This window comes from Phasianus colchicus, chromosome 3, assembly GCF_987193195.1.
Source record: "Phasianus colchicus chromosome 3, bPhaCol1.hap1.1, whole genome shotgun sequence".
NCBI classification, from domain to species: Eukaryota; Metazoa; Chordata; class Aves; order Galliformes; family Phasianidae; genus Phasianus; species Phasianus colchicus.
This window is the reverse complement of record NC_143438.1, coordinates 75744921-75766125: the sequence shown is the minus strand read 5'-3', so window position 1 is coordinate 75766125 and position 21205 is coordinate 75744921. Positions and strand designations below refer to the sequence as shown.

At 37.2% G+C, this 21205-nt stretch overlaps 1 protein-coding gene across 24 annotated transcripts in view; it reads right to left on the bottom strand.

The window, feature by feature from the left end:
• Positions 1–21205, bottom strand: part of RIMS2 (regulating synaptic membrane exocytosis 2) — a 436018-nt gene that overhangs the window by 37396 nt on the left and 377417 nt on the right. For 12 of the 24 annotated variants that reach the window (XM_090137865.1, XM_090137886.1, XM_090137866.1 and 9 more), the window contains one exon: positions 12600–12841. The exons of the other annotated variants lie outside the window; for them this stretch is intronic. In XM_090137865.1, the coding sequence (XP_089993991.1) occupies positions 12600–12841 (242 nt within the window). The remainder of the gene's footprint in view (positions 1–12599; positions 12842–21205) is intronic. 24 annotated transcript variants of the gene reach the window in all.

Genomic DNA, 21205 nt, shown 5'->3' with positions numbered 1-21205 from the left:
TGGCTGCAAAGGGCTTCAAAACTCAGAAGCCCAAGCTCATGCTGGACTGTGCCAATCACCATTCACACAGTTTGTGTCCCAGTTAGCAGGAGAAGTGTGAAAGAGATAAGAGAGCTCCTTAGGCAATTTCATCAAGAACTGCAGTATGCTGAGTAAAAGAGGTGAATCATTGCACCATTGAGAGGAGAGGTGCAGTCTCCAACACCACTGGTATCTGCAGAACGATTTAAGGGAAAAATAAAAAAAATATATACAAATGTAATACTTACGCCTGTATCTCATATACAGATATATATGTATCAGAAATGTGTACACCTCAAATTTATACATATATTTACATCAGACTTGCTTTCTTTGAGGCTGCTAAATCTGTTTGAAAGAGTTGCCTGTTTTCCCTCCATGATTTTCAGTACAGAATTAAATGGCAGAAAGGCACCTCAAAAGGCAGCTTTTATCTGGGCAGATAAAAATTCAGACAAACTTTTGATTCCAAATAAATAGAATTTTTAACAAAGCTACCTTTTTGTTGTTGCTGTTTATTGCATTGAGGATGGGTCTGTGAAACTGATTTTCTGTCCCAACAAAGCAGTGGTTTTGAATTTCTGCCCTCATTTATTAGTAGTTTTTAGAAACTACACCTCTATAGCTGTTTTATATTTAAAAAACAAAAACAAGCCCAACACAAAACAATGAGTGATGCACTAACAATAAATAATTACTGAGCTCAAACAGTAACAAAAAATCAATTAGAAGGAGGATGAGAAGAAAGCATGACACCAGACAAAAGTGTGTTTCTATTGGAGCTCCTCACATACTCTGCTATATCAAGATTTTCCTACTCACTCTAAGCAGTCCTACACAGTTCTCACTCACAAAAGCTTTTCTCCCTAACTATATTATTCCCCAGCTGCTGTTCTCCCTTTAATTCCCTCCTTTCCGATTCCCACACCCTACCAACAACCAGATACATAGTGGCACTGAGTGCTCTCCTTACTTCTATCACTGGTGTAACTGTTGAATTTCTCCATACTCCACTTCCGTCACCTCTTGACTCCTTCAGTCACATTAAAGCCTGCCTTGCTGCCTCCTGCTGTAGTTCATCCCCACCAATCACTTCTGCTTTCACTCAGTGGTTCATCTTTGATGAAAATCTTCTCAGTAGGCTGTCTGCTACCAGCCACAGATGTGGATACCTTCATCCTGGAGCTGTACATTTTTACCAATAACATAAACCCTGGTAACTACCTTTGATATTAATAACACTCAATGCTTCCTTTCATACTGCGCTAAGGTCAGTGGCTTATAGGTCTCAGTTTTCATGAGAATTGACAGAACAGTTTCTTCTTAATATTTTTAATTCTCAAGTCCTTTTTCTAGAATCTTGAACATTGCCAGGAGTTAACTGTATTAATGTTTGCTTTCTCATCTGCTTTCATGTCAGGTCTACTTACTTTCAGTGAGATCCAAACTCTCTCTTTGCTGAAGACAAAAAAGCAATGAAATGTATTCACTTGTCTTTAGAGACTGGACAGATGTGCCACCTCTCACCTTGAGGTGAGAGGTGAAGAAAAGACAGGAAGAAGTGGGCTGAAGGTGGAACTGGAAAATGCAGTTAATTCTCTTACAGGGAAGAATGACAACTGACCCAAACTGGATAAGGAGTTCCCTAAAAAGTATTTTTGGATGGGATCAGAATTTTTGGAGGCAAGCCAAAGAGCTAATGGAAACTAAGTTCAAGGATTTTCAAATGTTTTACCTGTGTGATCACTGACTGTGATTTCAGTTGGTTGTGTCCTGACTACATCTCTATATAAAAGGGAAGAAAAGCAATTACAGAATACAAAACTATAAAGCTTAGAGTAACTAACATGGAGATAAAGGCTGCAGTAAAATTTACATGGAAGTATTACAAGCACGTTCCTCTGCCATCTGCCTCACCCTCCTGATTTAATTATCTCTGTGGTCTGTTCATTCAAATGTAGATGAAATTATCTGAGGCATATGAAACTACAAGGTGTTACGGAGGGTATGCACAGGCTAATAAATCCTCTATAGACACATTCATAAAGGGATGACTGCATGAATCCAATTTTCTTAAGCTACATTTATGGTAGTGAAGACTAAAGGGGCAGGACACTCACCCGTAACCACCCTGATTACTTCTTAGCCAGCTGTCTGTCAGTGATTTGACTCAAGCTAGCCAACCTTTCTCCAGAAGTGTGCTGCTTAGAAAACAGCATGGGCCTGGAAGGAGTCCAATAGATTTTAAGGATGAGGAGATCTTGCTCTGAAGAAAGCTTAAGATAATTAGCCATGCAGTCATCAGCCAGATCCTGCCCAGGACCAGAGATGATCTTTTTTTGTACCTTTAAGTGACCATAAGACATAAGAGATGTCACCAGTGGGAAACTTGCAGATTCCTTTCCATATATACTGTATATCTCTGAACTCCACATAAGTACAGGTTGGCACTGAGGTAAAATCAAACAACAGCAAGTTTCTTTCTCAGTCCAGGAAAGCTGAGAATATGCTACTTGGATAGAACTGGCATATGTTTAAATTCATCTCCCCACTGAGAGACAAGCATGGTGGCAAAAGCCAGGCGCCAACTTGGGCCATCTGAGAAAACTCATTTCAAAATTGCAAAGAATCCTTTTCCCAGTGGGGTTCTGTTCAACAATTCCTATAATCTGCCAACAGGCTGCTTGAAAGCAGTTGCTTAAATGGAAGAGCGAAAGGCATGAAAGCAAATGACTTCTGCTGAGCACTTACAGACACTTCTGTCAGGAAGCTGCTGAACTGACTGATGTGTTCATTTTCACACTGCTTGACCTCTAATTTGGAACTGCTGCTGGCACCTCGTTTCTTTCAGTACATCAATTGATTACCATGAGTCCAGCTTGTGAGCTAGCTGAGAAGTGCTGTCTTTAAAGGTAACTCCTACAGCAACAAAGTCCTCAGATACCGAGTAACTGATGGAACAGCTCAGAGAATTGTTCCTGTTGCTTGGCAAAATCTAACTCTCTGGAATACTATGTATTTTACCCATTTAATTGCAAGTGATTTTCTACACTTCCTGATATTCCTATCCTCTTACGCTTGAAAATGTGACTTAGACAAGATGGATATGTTAAAACTCAAAGTTTAGCAACTGCTGTAAGAAGATATTTTGCAGCAAGATGGCTGAAAGGTTCCTCCAGATCACATCTTTTAGAGGTCCTAGCAAACAAAGAGATCTGAGGCAGAAAACAGGATTGTTTCTGTGTCAGGAGTGGATTCACAATGGTCTTTCCTCCCTTTGTGAGGGTCAGCATCCTTCAAATGTGCCACTGCTTTCAGTGGAAATCCTCATGCTTAATAGCAAGCACATGTACTCATTTATTTATTTCCAACATTTGTAACCAATATTCAACCTCAAAAAGAAAATTAGACCATTTTTAAAACAGGATAATCTTATAAACCCTGCCTAAACCCTTTTCTTCCTCCACATTAAATTTATCCATACAAAAATTGAATTTGCATCTGCAAGATGGGAGCTTAAGTTTTGATCTTGTAATTCACAGTATACAGAGATTGTAAACTGAACCAAGTAACCCAAAGCTTATGTACACTGTATGCAAATACAGAAGAAAAATCTTCTGAAATAGAAAATTAGTTGACAAGGAACAGAATATTTTTGCCTTTTTTTTTAAGAAACCATTCAGCTTTTCCGAAACGAATTCCAGTGTGAACTGTTTGAGAACAACTTGCATGTTTTATTCCTCCTGTGCCATGTGCTCAATGATGATTTTTTATTTCCTAGAATACTTAGCATACATACCCTTGAGAAAGAAGAGACTGTTTTAACTGAATTTGAACCTTATCAGGATCAGAGAAAATTCTATCACTTATTAAAGCAGTAATTAAAATGCACTACTAGAATCCGGATTGACATTAAAGAAAAATCTTTTAGAAATTCCTCAATTGTATCCTAATAAAAAGTAAAAACCTGTAGCAAAAAAAAAAAATACAGTTCAGCACCATCCTTCTTGAAGTGGATTCTCAAGTTTGCACTAAATTTAGATGCACTTGTGATGACTTCAGAACTCTCACTACTCACTGTCAAAGTGTTCAGTAACCGGTAGGTATAAGGATGTGGTTTATCTTTTACTTTGACTTCATCAAATAGAAAAAGAATTCTTTTTACCTGGTGTTGTCGAGTAAGACAGTAAAAAACAGGATGCACCCAGAAAGACAGAAAAAATAATTCCAAAAAATCCTGTTTTTGATGTGTTTCTAAAGCACGGTGTAGGGACTATGCAAGTCTAAGCTTGAATGCTGGCTCTCCATTGACTTCTGCTAGTTCTCAGGGAACTTCTCAGTGCTGTTCCTCTTTTATCATTCCTGGTCATTGTTTCACTTCTCTATACAGACTGCAAAGTTCAGATATGAATAAAAAAATGGTTAAAATTGGGGTTCCAGTGTATAAAATATTCAAAATTTGGCAACTCATTCCAAAGAAATAAATGTGAAAATTCTGCTCAGAACCTCAGCATGCATAGATTTTCAATAAATCAGCTTTCTATTCTAATTTTCCCCCTAATTTTGATTCTTTGCATGTTGAGAATTGACTGACTCTTGCCAACATGAAGACAGCAGGGACTGAGCCTACACAGCAGCATTCAGAAATGCAAGTTCTGCATATTCTGCCTCAGGGACAGATCTACTAAGATTTACATACCGTGGTTAAAGGATTGTGCTGAAGAAATATAGTGCTGGCCACCGCTTCCCTTTGTAACATCTCTAGAGAAGCAGAGTTCTGTGTTGCAAGCAGGAGGGTTTTCCCATGATGGAGGATGATCTGGGTACAGAGCCCAACTCCTGCTTTCTTGAAGACGGATGAACCTCCTGCTTTCTTGGTGACTACTTGGCACACACCATCTGACACAGGCCTGCCTCACACTACTTTGCAAACAACTGAATTTGCTAGCACCCAAAAAAAGCCAAATAAAGCACTGACAAGGGACCCATGTCTGTAGGTCAGTGGTTAGAATAATTAGATGGCTCAGCACCCTTATCCAATGGTTGCTGGGAAATAACAGTGGCGCTTTTAGCTAATTCTAAGTTACTCTCTTGCTAATATAATTTATACAAGTTTTCTGTTAGTGGCACATAAAAGTTTTGTGTGACAGCATCATCACACTTTGTTCAAGGCAGAAGAAGACAAGCAAAATGGAGATGCCTAAGAAGCATATACTGGTTCATGACAAGGGAAATCATCACAAGGAATCCAGTCCACACAACCATATTCTCAATATCTGAATAATTTCCCATGAGAAATGATGTTTTCCAGTGCTTGAAAAGTATTAGAACTTCTACCTCTATGGAGAGCACAGATTTTTTACTTATTGTAGAGGCATATGACAGCCTGCAGAAATGGTCAATATGAGACTGTAGTAAAACTAAACTTTTTAAACACTGCAGCATCCACATAAATTACGTATCAGTTGAAGCCAAAGAACTGTTCAGAATTAGTCTGGAAAACACGACTGTAATACCAGCTTTACCTCCAGGGACATTTTTGTGATTTTTTTTGATGTGGAGGTAATTATTTTAGGAAATGTCTTCTATCCTTAGAAATAAATTTGCATTATCAAAAGAGCATTAATGTTATTGCTCATTGCATGGGCATTGTTAAAAATTCATAACATAAATTCAAAACTCAGCAACAACTTGCTTGAGGACCTTTAATATTTCCTTGCATTTAAGTACACCAAATAAAATCCTATATTATTATGAAATGTTATACCTAAAAAGATACAGGAGTAATGAACCTATAAATATAAATGTTGTATTTCTTCTTAGTGTTAGAATCATAGTTCTGAGACCTGTCCCACAGCAAGGTATGAAAGTCCTCTTCATTCCTCCTGATCTCAATAAATCAGCCGCCAGGGCACAGTGCTGTTTAATGAAGGTGCTTCATAGAGCAACATGTAGATGAGTATTATCTTTTTAGAATAATATAAGCATGTAGTCATTGAGGTGGCTATGTAAAAAAAAATGGGCAATTCTAGAAATTTTAATTTAACTAGAAATAACTTATTCTCTAAAATATAAACCAGAGAGATACATGGAGTTCAAGTAGGTGAGTATCTTGGACATTTCAGACTAGCTGAGAAGTGGATAATTGCCCATAGAGAAGTACAGAAAATTGCCTACGAAGTTCTTTTCTAGTTTCTATGAGTGCAGAGCTCTTTTACACAGAGTAGCCAACAAAAAAATCATACATATAGGTTAACTAAAGGATTATGAAGTTATAAAAGTATCCCTCAAACAAAAATTTATGGAAAGCTTAAATTATTCTGTTGAATATCTCTTCCATAGCATAACATAGAAATGCCTTCCAGATCAAATTAATTCAAGAGGAAGCATAATGGGTTTTGCTTATGCAACAACAGAAAGAACAAATCTTGTTTACTGTGAATACAGAAATAAAACAGCTCTAAACTTTTTTTTTTTTTTTCCCTAACGAGATATGGATTTTTTTAAGTGGGAATCTTATGAGAATTCTGCTCTGAATAAGAACAGATAACTTAGCAGTATTCTTACCAAGAAAGATCACCCTACATTTCTCTCTCTATTTTTACCTCTAATTATGAAAGGTGTGAAAATCTTGTAGAAGGTCAAGCTAAATGTTCTGATCTCACTTAGAGCTTGCTGCTTTTTTTCCCTTATTAATGAGACCAAGTGGTAATATAAGTAACTGGCCTTTTTAAGGAAAGGGTTGGCAACACAGAAAATTACTTTTAGAAATATAAGTTGTTTTTTATCATGCAAATGCCTACAACCAGGGAATTTGGTTTTACTTCTACCACAGTCAATTGGAAAGCTCATGGGTGTCTATTTATTTGTCAGCATACTCTCCAGAGTTTATTTAGTAAAAGCTGATTAATATTCATGGTAATGTGTTCATTATAATGGCACTTTCTCCTTGGTAAAGGACTCAGGTCATGAGTCTCAACTAATCAGTAGAATAAATTGGCCTTAATCTCTTGTCAACTACTAATCCTATATTTCTATTAAAGTAATATGAGCTTATTTTGAAATTAAATCAGATTATACATCAGGAAAACTGATACATGTATAATACTACATATTAAAGCTATTTGTTAACAACGCTAATCTGCTTCTGGAATAGGAGAGAAAATAAAATACCACACAAAAGACTTGATTCAAATCACCTGAATTACGTGATTTCTTTAAAATAAATAAATAAATAAAAATAATACATAATCATTTCAGCTAAAGTTTTGGTCACATCAGCTAATTACAGAGATGGAAAACAATAATATATACAATGAAAACAAACGTAATTCTAGTTTGGAAAGTAGTTTGCTCACCCTGTTTTATCTCATTTTAGACAATGAAAGGCAATTGATGAAGTTTCTCCTTCAGTCTCCACTGTTGGAAGTTATTAACCATCCTCTTTTAATAGGAAACATGTACCACTTGTGGTAGAAAACTGTTCTTTATAAAAATTCAAACTTTGAACTGAGAAATGTGAAAAGACCAATGTTCCCAACAGATTCTTTTCAGTCATACCAGTAACTGAGGAAATGAGTTTATGGGCTATATGGCTGGTTCGCAACAGACATAAGACATTCTACATATGAATGTAGCACTTCAGATCCTAGTTTCAATACTCTACAAACTACACAGAATCCATAATTTTAAGACACACGCAGAAAATAAAATTCCACTCAAAACACATGGTCACACCTCTCTGCAGGCATTACTGCACTAGTACGTATCAAGTCATGACATTACATGTATTCTCTTTTATGACACATTTTAATAGATGTCAGCTATTGCAGTCATGTGCCTAATTATGTCATGGCATTCTCAAATGCTGAGAATGTACAGGACTCTGTACATGTGACTGAATGTGTACACAGGAAATGTTTTCATATGTATAGGTCACAGTGTGGTCTAGCAGCTAAAAAATCTTTTGAAAACATAAACTGCTTAGGCTTCTAGGTAGAGTCAGCATATAAGCACAGTGGGCATTAGCTAATTAAAGAAGGCAAAACATTTGTCAGAAGATACATGTCAGCTAAATAAGGTACCCGCCTATCTGGATGGCAGAGAAGATACATTTGAGTTAGAAGCAAGACAGAAGAGGACAAAGATTTCACCCATGATCTAAATTGAATGGAAGGCTACAGGTTTGTACCTGTATGCAAGCCTGGTCATCAGTTCTCTTGGGGCTGTCTAGCAGGAAAAGTACTGAATTCCAGATATGAGCAGCTGAGCAAACACCACTGAGATGCTGGTTGGGATCTGCGTTTTGTCTTTTATTTACCTAAAGGAAGCCAGCTTTTCCACCAGGAGAAACGCCTGTGGAATTAAAACCTAAAGGTCATAACATAAACTCCTCCTAACCTGCAAGCCTTCTAGGAATGATATCTTGAATCAAGTGTGGGGATTATTCCTTCAGTGGTTTTCTGTAGCAGTGAAAACATACTGAAATCAGAACTAAAGTCAAGTCTGATTCACCTTGCCAAATCTACTCTATAGTATCCTGTATTTTACTAAGTCTTATCTTAAGTTAAACTTATCTTAAGTACAATTACTTTTGTTCAGCCAACCATTAACTTAATTTCAAGGATAAATAAATTACAGAGTTTTACAGGCCTTGTTTTCTAATTGCTTTGAAATAAGTCACAAAATATAGATTCTCTCACACCTAATTTTTTTATTAAGTCAAATGATAGCAAAGAACAACTAGCATTGCTACTGCTACAAATTTTAACGAGGAAAGCTAATATGAAATTAAAAATAAATAAATAAATAAATTGCAATGCTTCCTTAAACAAAAATGGAAAGCAGAAAATTAGTCTTGTCTATTTTAATTCATTGTCTTCTGTATTCCTGTGGTGTTAACACCAGCAGTTTTTTTCTAGTATTTCTTTTTCCTTAAAGAGAGTGATTCACAGGGCACCGTTTAAGATCTTTTCATGTAATGGATTTGAGAACATCTCACCCATGTGTACTGGATACTTGGATTCTCTTGGCAAGACCAACAAAAAAGATCAGTTCTTAGTGTCTGTGTCAATGAAATCAGGTCAGCCCAACTTCCTAAATTATTATTCTACTCTCATAAATTACCTTTGATGATCTTGTTCAGTAGAGCTATTTGATTAACCATTTTCTAGACATTTTAAGGTTGTATTATTATATCTCTGAGGAGAATACAGCATTGCTTCTACTGCTTATTCAAATGTATTCAACCCGCTCCTTAGAGGTCTTCCAACACAAAATAGACTCTAACCATAACTGAATGAAATCAAAATGCTTTTGACGGATAATAAATTATATAATTATTAATATTAATACTGCTACTCCTTTTCACCCCACCAATAACAACAAATCAACATACCCTTTATTCGAAAAAACCAAAAAGTTCCTACTGGAATGCACTAGAAATACAGACTAGAATAAAAAATACTTTGGTTGTACATATTTCATGTGTTGATATATAATATTATGCCATATAACAGTAATAACATTGAATTGAAATGACAGTAAAAATTGATTTTTTAAGGCATTCACTGTATGCCTGACTCACATGTATGACAGCAATTATAATGACCCATTTTCAAAAATTTCTAGCATCAATTTAGTTATAAAATATGAATGAAGAAAACCATTGAAACACAATTATGCCTAACAAGACACTAGAAGGAAATTTCAGAGATGCCACTAGGCACTTACTGACTTCAATATGAGAAAAAAAATATATAATAAAAGTTACTGTAATATGATCACAACTTTCTGTATAAGTATAGTTATCTCATGATACTGACATGCTAAGGAGACACACAGCTGACTAATCAAATAGTATAATATCTTCATAAGCTACCCAAGAACACTTTATAATTTGACCAGTTTGTATACAGTAACAGTGCCTTGCAAGTGGAGTATCCCCTGCCTTGCAGTTGTAGAAAGTTTACTCACAGAAAGTTTACCTCACATTCTGTATTTCAATATCAGGCCTTGTATTAGTGCCTGTGCCAACACGATTCCTTATTCAGACACTTACCATGAGAAAACAGGAACAGGATGAGATAAAATAGGTAATATGTATGAATTCATTACGTGCAGTAATTGCAAGCTTTAAACCTCTGGCATTCTTGTATAACACATGTCCAATATTCTCCTTAAGATTTCTTGATGGATGCTGAAGACATGCAGGACAAAACTTCTCGATATGGCCTGCCCCTCACCTACCCAACAGACCACTGCCTTGTCTCACTGCAGACAGTGTTAGAGGTTCTCCTGACATGTACCACCAGCTTACTTACTGTATCACCAACATGCTTGTATGACCCAACTATTTCAACGATGCATGTTCCTGTCCTGTGAGGTGCAGCCCCAATAACAGACAGGCCCCTTCAGGTCCCAGGACAGAGACAGCCTGGGTGCACCCCAGGAACTGATGTGCAGTAACAGCTGTACAAAGCAACCTATACCCAGCTTACACGCAAGGGGCCTTTTTAGAAGGAGCAGCAGGAGCTGCTCTGGCTGTACAGCCCAGGTGGGCCAAGTGCAGGCCTGAGTGCAGATCTCTCTCAGGGAGCAGCTGAGGGAGAAGGGCTGCCAGCCAGAACCATGTGGGCTTTGGGGTTTCTGCTGCAGGAGACATACAGCACTGACATGCAGCTCAGTAGTCACAAGTTTTTCACAATATCCTCTTGCACTCAATGGGTCAAGAGACCTTGAGAAGTTTTGAAAGAGTTACGTTTTGCCATTTTTCCCTAGCTTGAGTACCTACCCGTTGTTGGGTAACTGACTAGATAAAACAGAGAAACTTCAGATTAAAATTACTATCCCAAATAACTAAATCAGCATGGTATTTAAATCAAATCTAAGCAATCTACATAGTGCTACTGATTCTCTTTAGTGCTGAGATTTATATTTGAACAACACACAGAGAGCTGAGAGCTTTCATTTACTATCTTTTAGAGTAAATAATGAATGCAGATCAGAACTAGTAATGTAGAGCAATATGTATGACTTGATATCCATGTACGTTAATACAGTTATATACTGATGTACTATCCACATGACATTTAACAGATCTGTGTGAAGATTACTTCAATTTTCCCATTCATTTGAGCTAAGAGAAAACAGAATACATATATGAAACTGTTATTTCAATAACCTCCAAATGAGTTGTTAAAGCAGGAGACCGCTGCAAAGACTTGTCCATTATGGATTCATCAGTGTCTACATGATTTTCAGAGCATTCCACATGCATGTTCTTTACCCTCTGCTTCTTATTCCTTCCAGACTCTTTCCATATTCAGTAAGACGCAAGCTTTCTCTGCTCTCTTTCTGTACTCCTCTTTTCCGTACTATTGTCCCTTTCAAACTCTTACTTCCTGAATCCCCTCTTAAGTTCTATGTACAAAAGTCTACTTACAAAATATGCCACAATTTCTGACACTGCAAGACATCAATTTGCTCCATGTACTTGCATTTTGAAACTCTTATAACTTTGGTTTCACAATAAATGCAAACTTTGCAAAGAACTGAAAAATCTCTTTTAAATATTGATATGGTGCTTAGAACAATGGACACCTCCTGATGGCACTACACATGGCTGAATGCTATTTGTGAACTCAGATTGAACCATATGACAATGCTACAGTGATTTTGCTTAGATACTGAACATATAATAAAAGTCATGTATATAACTTGAAATATATAAATATATGTATGTGCACACATTTAACATGCTTAACTGCATTTATATATATGTATATATAATATGAATATGTATTCAAATATAAGTAATAATTTTCCATATAAAATACACTTGTCCTATATAGATTCCTTAATTGTCAACGAGAGCTTTTCAGAGTGCATTATATGGATTTTCCCTGGAATAGGAGAAATAAAAAAACTGCATAAGATTTTAAATTCTTTAGGTATCAGACAGAAAAACTCTCCACTTTTCCTAGATAAAATATTTCAGTATTGAATTTTAACTGACATAAACAAAAATGAGGAAAATATTTACCAATAGTGAATATGCCTGTAGGATGAAAAGAAAGGTATTAAAAAATAATAAAACGACTCTACTGATGCACTAAAATACAACAAAACATTTGGTTCATGGAAATCGTTGTTTCAAAATAAGGGTGCATGTTCAAATGTGAGAAAAGAACGTGCTGAAATAAACAGGCTCTATATGTTACAAAAGAGAAGGAATTCTGCAATTGCATTTCAGCGACCATGCACAAACTCCCATTCAGAGTTCCCACAAATGTAAGAACAGCATCTCAAGTTGGCTCCTGGGAAGCAAAGGAATTGTTAAGTAGGGTCCAGCAAGCAGGAAATACAAGCCTCAGTCCAACCTGAAAAGGATTTTTGCTAAAAACCAAGTTTAGTGAATGTCCAGTTAAAAAGAAATGCTTGAGCATTTTCTTCTTTCACTAGAATACTGTTGATCAGGCAACTTCAACAGGACAGCCAAATGAATAAACCACAATAAATGCATATTATGCACATTTAAATGATGACTCCAGAGGGGAAAAAAAAAATCCAGTTCCTACCAGTTTGGCTGAGTTGCGATGTGCTACGGCTTTTCCTCGAGAGACCCACGATGGCCACCATCTTGGCGCCGATGCTGGAGCGTCTCTTCTTGCTGCCTCCACCAACGGTGCCCACAGCCGTGTCTGACTGGCTACCGTCGTTCTTCTCCAGCGTGTACATGTCCCCACCGATGCTGGTGCTCTTAGTCATGTTCTTTCCTGAGGCGCCCATCTGTCTGCTTTGCATTTTGGATGTAAAGACACTGTCAGCCAGTGGATGGATAAACAGCGCAGACACAGAAGAGTAAAAAGGGGAAGACAGAAAAGGACAGGTTTCAGAAGGAAAGTTTTGGGAGACTGGAGGGTAACAGCAGCTAATTCACACAGGTAGGGGCTGTTTTTTTAGAGGTAAAAAGCAGCTTTAATGCCAGGTTCCTGTTTGATCAGAAGATGAAATTGATCAAACACTGTGACTGATCAGGATTTTGTTTTAGATAACATTCTTTCTTACTGGTTTTCTTAAAACACATTACCAGCACAAGCATATCAAAGAATTATGTATCAGTATACCACTGTTTACATTTTTTAGAAACTATGCAAGAATAGAAATATATTCATATGTCCAGAGCATTGCTCTCCATTTGATAAATCAGATCATGAATACTTGATCATCTAGTTTATCAGCTAATAAGCTTCTGAAAATGGCTTGAGTAGGGATTACCTGGACACAGCAAGAGACACAAGGAAAATAAAATACAGGAACTGTCATTTAATAGTTCATACTTCAACTGGAATTATAATTGTCTATAATGGTAAACAGTCACTAGCTAGAATCAGAAGTGTTGTCCACAGCTGAGCAAAGGGTCTTCAACACCCATCAGTGAGCTACAGAAAAGCCACTGCCTGGCTCTCCTGTATTATTCTTATGGTTTTCCTCCAGCATCACTTGACAGTGCCCTGAAAAGAGGGTTTAAAAAAAAGGCTGGGTGAAAAAAAACTTGCTTCAAAATAATGCTTTTCTAATTGATTATTCCATTCCTTACACATCTCTTTTGTAAGCCTGTTTAGCTTTATCTATGGCAGTGGTAAGTTGCTACGTGCCTGTACTTTTGCCTGTTGAGGTGAGATAGCAGCATACTCATGTTGGGCATTTGCTGTCCCTCTAATAGTGTCTTTATCACCAAATAATTAAAGCATAAAAACATAAACAGTCAAAAACCTGAAGTGGTTCCATTTCTTTACTGATGTCCCAACTTTCAGCTCTTACAGCAAAATAATTATTTAATGGTAAGTTCTCAGGTTATCTGATCTCACATTACTGAAACATTTTATTTCTCTATTTGAACAAGCGCTGCACAGAAATTCACCAGTGGGGACGCTGCAGTTCAGAAGGCACACACTGAAAAAGAGTTTTCAGTCTGCCAAACAGAAGGTTGAAGTGTGTCTAGACCCAGACAAAGACCCCCTAATGTTCCTTGGGAAATTTATGTTCTGCAGACCCCCTAAATGTTCTGCCTCTCCTCACATACAGACACCCAACCTGTATTCCTCAGGGGAGCAGATACTTGATTCATGGACAAACTAAATGAAAATCTGAAGTCTTAGCTTCCATTTCTAAACATTCAGACATTTACTGGATTTTTCAGTAATCCAGTTTAGTTCAATTATCCTATGATTTTGATAAAATTACACAGTGATGAACCAATTTTGATTTTTTTATTCCCTTCCTGGCAGCAAATGCATGTATTATATGCATATGCTATAAAACACTTGGACACTATGTGACACAGATCATATTTACCTATAAAATGGAATTTTATTATAAAACACATTTTGTTCTTAAGAACAGACTGTTCTTACAGGCTATAAGCAGCTTGTATCTGAATTACTTCCTGCAGCATGCCAGAGCACACTCCAGGGGGACCTGTCCTCTCAGTGCTCCAGGTTAAGGGACAAGATGATTTCTTTCACCTGGAAATGACGATCTGCAGTGATGATAACACTACATATCCAAATCTTGCCCTGACAAATATCCAGACCAGGAAACTCTTGAGCAAATGTGGGACTGATAATATATATGTAGAATATTTCTGTTACAGTGAAGTTCTTGCACAGAACTTAGCACTTTGCTCACTGCATCTCACTAGTAAGTTCATAGTAGATACAGTGTTAGGTAATCTGTAGAGCAAAAACAATAGAATATTTTTGGAAAATGGGAAATTGTTCTCTTTGTGTGTATATATGTGTATAAAAGCATCACTATATAAATGCCAACAAAGATTATTTTTGCTTTCCAAATGCATTTTCAAAAACATACTTAGGCTATTCCTGGAACTTCACCTCTCAGCAAAAGGCTTTGGAGTGGATTTTTCTGGATGTAGCCACAATCTTCCTCTTACCTATAACAATCTAAAGCTATTTCAAAAACATACATTTATATTGCTTATTTAGCTCCTATAATCAATTTATAGAATCACAGAATCCATCAAAGGGTGGAAAAGACCTGTAAGATCATCCAGTCCAACCATCCACCTACCACCAATATCTTCCCACTAAACCATGTTCCTTAGTAGCACTTCTACACATTTCTTGTCCTCCAGGGACAGTGACTCCACCACCTCCCTGGGAGCCCGTTCCAGTGCCTGAGCACACTTTCAGGGAAGAAGTTTTTCCTAACATCCAACCTGAACATACATTGGCACAACTTGAGGCCATTCCCTCTCATAACATCCCTAGTACCTAGGAGAAGAGGCTAACTCCCTCCTTGCCAGCATCTACTTTCAGGTAGTTACAGAGGGCAGTAAGGTCTCCTCTGTAAAAACTTAACTATGGAATTAATGAGGTGGCTTCCAAAGCAGAGGGATCATTGCATCTCTTTGCACTGATTTAAGGGGAAATGGGGTGAAGCGTCACATTTGGAACGAGGATGCAATTATTTAAGATATTTGAGAGTTTCCCAGAAAGCTTTTTGGTCTTTAATTGACAGCTGCATTTACATGAAGGCACAAAATGCCTCGAGTTAAGCCACAACACAGAGGAAAACACAACAGCTAGTTTATAGAAGTGTCTTTGTAATGTAGTCCAAAAATAACGGGTGTGCTTCCTATGAAGTTATGAAGAAAAATATGAATGAGAGTTCAGTTCAACAGATATACAGGCATAAAACAGAATTGAGAGTGACTTTGACAGGACAACTAATAACAAAAGATCGGAACACAGTGAGAGCCTGAATGTGTATTCTGTATTCTTTTTTAACTCTTCTTCGTAGTACACACTGACACACACTGGAAAATTTGAAGTGGATTAGAACATATAAGAGTATAAAGGAAAGAGGGGAAAGGAAAAAAATTGGACTTGCATTTCTGGGGCTTTTTAACACTATGATAACTGATTTGTAAAATGGTAACATCACATGATGTATTTTCTTTCAAACTGACACCTTCAGAGTTTGCATTCTCAGGAAGGAGATACCACAAGAACTAATTCTCAGCTTCAATGCTATCAGACATTTAAAAATTATCAGAGAGATCTAGAAGGGACAGTGCTGGGAAGAGCTAGAATCTTCAGCTTTATATTATGCTATATTCTTCTAAGAATCAGAAATTAAGACCCTTACCCAGAAACGCTATTTTTAACCCAAGTTTTCTAAGGAAACATGATTGTGTGAAACATCACAGTGTTGTCTGTTAGAACTCTTTTGGGCAAAGAAGTAGAAAACTAAAGCTACTTAGTTACTAGAACAGAACCCTGGGGAGAGATTTTATCAATGCTCTTTTGGAGACAGACAGTAGTATTGAATCACTTATTTCATGTGCAAGGTTGTTCCCACAGATTTATTGGAGGATGAGTATTTTTACTGCCTGAATGAAAACCTATTCCAATGGTACAGTTTTCAAGAATCATTGAATCACTGAATATCCTTAGTTGGAAAGGACCACAAAGATTACTGAGCCCAACTTGTGGCTCCACAAAGGAGCACCTACAGTTCAAACCCCATTTGTGAGATCACTGTCCAAACTGAGAGGACAGGTCGTTCCTGGAGTGTGCTCTGGCATGCTGCAGGAAGTAATTCAGATACAAGCTGCTCCTTGAACTGTGGCAACTTGTGGCCATGAGCACTGCCCTGTGGATGCTTTTTCCAGGGCCAGCCACCTCCTCAGTGAAAAACCTTTTCCTAACACACCACATGAACCTCCCCTGGCACAGCTTCATGCTGTTTCCTCCCTATCCACAGAGTCAGTGAGCTATTGTTGCATTTTATAATAGAAAATAGTAATTATGCTATTGCTTTATAAGTGATATTAACACTGAAGACAAGTCTTATGTCAGAGCAGTGATAACAGAAATATTCTTTTTCTCATAAAACAGTGCAAAGAAAGTTCCCATTTCCTGTGTCTAATGTGCATTTACCATATTGAGGTGCTTCATGTGTCATAACCTAAAATGTACAATTCTATTAAAATGCAAAAGTTTGCAACAATTGCCCATATTAAAAAAATTGATGCGCTTAAAATGGCTGGCATGCAGATAAAGTTGCTATAATTTCACTAGGCAGTAAGCTATGAAAGCACTATGCATTATAAAAATAAGCTCTTTGGCTCCTGTCTAAGGGTTCTGTATCACAGAATCAGGTTTTGCTGCATACACCTGCCAGCAATGAAGTGGACTTCGTTTAATCAGGTTCTTTATACCAGCTAAGAAAGAAAAAGGGAAGAGGATTCAAGTAAGGAGAAAAGAGATTTAAATTTAATATAGAGTGGATGTTCCAAATACTCATACAAATGTGAATATCGACGTTCATTCACCAAACTCCATTTGTTCCCTCCAAGTACAATTGTAAAAATACTTCCTCTAGTTCAACTTTTTGAGTTTTTTTCCTCCATGAAAGCAGGAGATACATCTTTTTTATGCTCCTAGCTCACAAACAGCTCCCGGAGAAAACTACTGCATAGTAGTGGCTTTGTTTATTTTTTCAGTTCTTCTTTCTAAAAAACGCTCTGGAAAATGAGTACTAGGAGAGGTATGAAAAGCTGATTGTGTTTCATAGTAAATCTGCAGTGCTCATGAGCAAGTCTGCTCCTTCATCCATACTCTGAACTCTTTTTGGCCATTCAAGCCTTTACTCGCTGGTTACTGGTAGATGCTTGGTATCCTCACCACTGAAGTTATCCACTTGGGCTGCCTTTTGACAGTGCCAGAAATGGATTTTTTCCTAAAAGAGTACAGTGTTGTATGTCAGGTCATGTTCCATTTTAAGATAACAGGACTGTCAAAGAGATGTCTTATTTAATAACTCCTATAAGCTTTTCTCTTAACAAGAAACAGAAATGACTTATCTATGAAGTTTTCTTTCTATGTACATACACACAAACAGACACAAATGTTCAGTTTGTTCAGTTAGACATATTCAACAACATCTTAAATTTATGAGAGGATATGAAACAAGAAATAGAGGTGCACTAAAAATTCAGTTTTCAAGATACCTGATAAGTTATTCAACTTAAGAAAATCGTCTACAACAAGAATATGCAGCCACATGGGGAAAAAAATAAACCCACAAAATTATACAAACAAACTGTGCTAGGCCAGCCATGTGCATGATGGTGCAGTAATCACCCTCATGAGAATCCAAACAAGAATCACCTCATCACATCACTCCATTGCAGGCAGCCCCTGCCCAAAAGCAACCAGGGAGGATGTGACAGCCAGGCCACTCACTGCCCTTGGCTTGTGGGACCAACCAGCCAACAGAGCAGGGTGATGGCAAAGCTCACATGGGAACATTGCTTCCTGCACTGCCCTACATTCAGGGAACCACTTGAGGACACTGACAAAAAAAACACTGTCAGATCTTTGTGTGGGTAGGTCAGAAACTTGTTTTAGATGCTTCAGTTTTCCAATGAACAAAGAAAAATGTCCTCAAGTATGACATGGGTCAGGTGGGCTCTCTGACCTTGAAAGCCTGCATACACACAGCTAACTTGCATGCTTTCCAAAACATGTTTTTCTCAGGTTTCCTAGAGGAAACAGCTCCTTACACACACTATCTCCTGAGTTGTGCCTGCACTGCACTGGGGGCACATCATTGGTGTGTCTGGCACAAAGCTGTGCCAAAGACAATGCAAGTTACACAGTTTGGGTGACCATAGAACAGTGCTTACGGCTATGCTTGGCCCTGTCTTGTTTACTGACATGGACAGTCTTGAACTCACTTGACTACATAACAAATCTCAGACTGTTCTTAAATTCAAGTCCATAAGCTTGTTCTGAATGCTTTTGGAAAAAAACAAAACAAAACAAAACCAAAAAACAACAAAAACCATTAAGCCAATATGAAGCTGCTATTTGTACAAAGCCTTCTAGAAAATGCAGTATTATGGTTTTTAATTTCTTGAAGGCAAGAATCTTTGGGATACCTTTGTCAAAAATCCACTTGCTTTCAAAATAGGGAGTGCTATTTTCTCTGAATCAGATTTGCTATAAAGGTTTTCCAGACTCCTACCACTGCAGGTAATCAGACACACCTGTGTTTTTCTCCTCCATTTTGCAGGTATCTGTGATGAACCAATGAAAGATCAAAAAACACTGGCAGAGAAACTATCTCAAAATATAATGTCTAGGACCTGCTGCTTGGAAAGCTCTTTTTGGAGTTGACACATAGCCCTAGGAAATTTTCAGAGAAGGGAGTTAAGGAAACAGGTTTCACCAGATCTTTGGTTCAGTCTTGGTATCTTATGCTTCAGACAATCCATTTCTTTGATACCTGATTAAGAAGAAAGGCAACAGGTTATGAGGTTCCAGTTAAGATGGGAGATTTCGAGATTTCAATCCTAAACTGAACACTATGACTCTCCCAAGGCACTGCTGCAAAAAAAACCAACCAACCAACCAACCAAACAAAGAAACAACTGCAAAGTCCCAGAGATTAAAGAACCTTGGTAAGATTTTTCAGGCATCCTCTTTTGTTTAATAGTGCAGCACTGCCCATACATTATGTATACTAAGCAGTCCAACGGGCAGCGTGACTGTAACAAGGAAAAAAGCTGAACTAGGAAAATACACAGACCATCTCCACAAAAAGAAAAGATATACAAATAACCAACAGACCCAAGCCCAAAACAAAGAGAAAGAGTATTTTCAGTGAGGAAGCAGACGAATGTCTTATGTAGTTGCTGTCCAGTAAAAATGTTTCAAACTTGATTTTTATACAACCTCTAAGAAAAATGCTCTCTTTGACACCACAGTCAAAAAATACTGAACATATCTTCTTAGACATCTTTTGCCACAGTCTCATTTTACACTCCTAGACTTAAAAATGCTATTCTGTCCATTCCTGTGTATGACTGATAGACTAAAATTATTTGCAATCTTGATTTTTTTTTGTTTTTCACTTACTAAAAAAATACACTTTACCAAAGCAATATTATTAAGCACAGCATTTTTCAACTCTACAGCACAGCAATACCATCCACTGCATGGATATCATTAGTAGGATTTCTGAGGACTTTAGTTTTCAGTCTTCATTACAGCTGAATTGGAAATGAAAATATTTTATCTTGTTCCTCGGCTAGAAGTATATGAATCAGGGAACCAGACTTACATTGAGGTCAATTGGCAGATCTTGCAGGTATCTTTTTTTTTCCAATGACAAGTCAGTATTACTACTGCCCTGCCTTTCACCTTAGCTCTCTGGCAATTATGCCTACAGAAAACAAAGCATCTGCTAATGTAAAACTACACTTAGCTGAGTGAGGAGCACAGCCATGTACTGTGATGCTGTAGGGAAAGGATTTTAACAATTCTTCAATTGCTGATAGAGTTATTCTCTCGTACACATCTCTTATGAGATTGGACAACCACCGAAGATTCCTTTTACAGATTTTTACAAGCAGGATGGGAATTATAATGCCATTCTTAATAGAGCTCTTTCCTCATTTGTAGACATTTTCATTTCATTAATTTCCTGGAGATATTTAACAAAAACAGAATTATGGGGACAGCTCTGATGCAGGAAATAACATTTCCATGGGAACAGTGCTTGTAGCCAATGCACGTCAATTCACATCAAAGAAAAACACTACAGGTTTGCAATTATACTGACTTAGTCTCCTGAAGATCATTTTGCTGAAAATTATCCTATTAACTCATTTGTAATATAAATCTCTAATACCTACTGGACCAACTAAATCAATAGGTTTATTTTATGGAAGTTGTAACAGGGAAATTTGTGGAAAACAATTTTGGAATTGAACTTTTTAAATGGTTTGGGCTGAATGTGGAAAATATATCTTTTTAAGATTAATTAGTGAATAAAACAGTGATTATAATGTACGTTGTTATGTATACTTTTTAAAGAAAAGTTGTGTGCATATCTGAAAACAAAAATAACTCCATATTTCACCAGTTGTTTCATATGAAGCAGCAAAACAACAGATTTTCCAAACTAAAACTGACAATGGGCAACGTGATTTAATGAGTATCTTCTAGGAAAACACAACTTGCATCTGCTTAATCTACAAGTTGAATGGTATGTGCTTATTTGAACATATTATAGAATTACAGTTTTCCAGCTGAGATGGAAAAGAGATGGAAGAGAGGGATCATTCTCTTTTCAGCACTGACAGTGC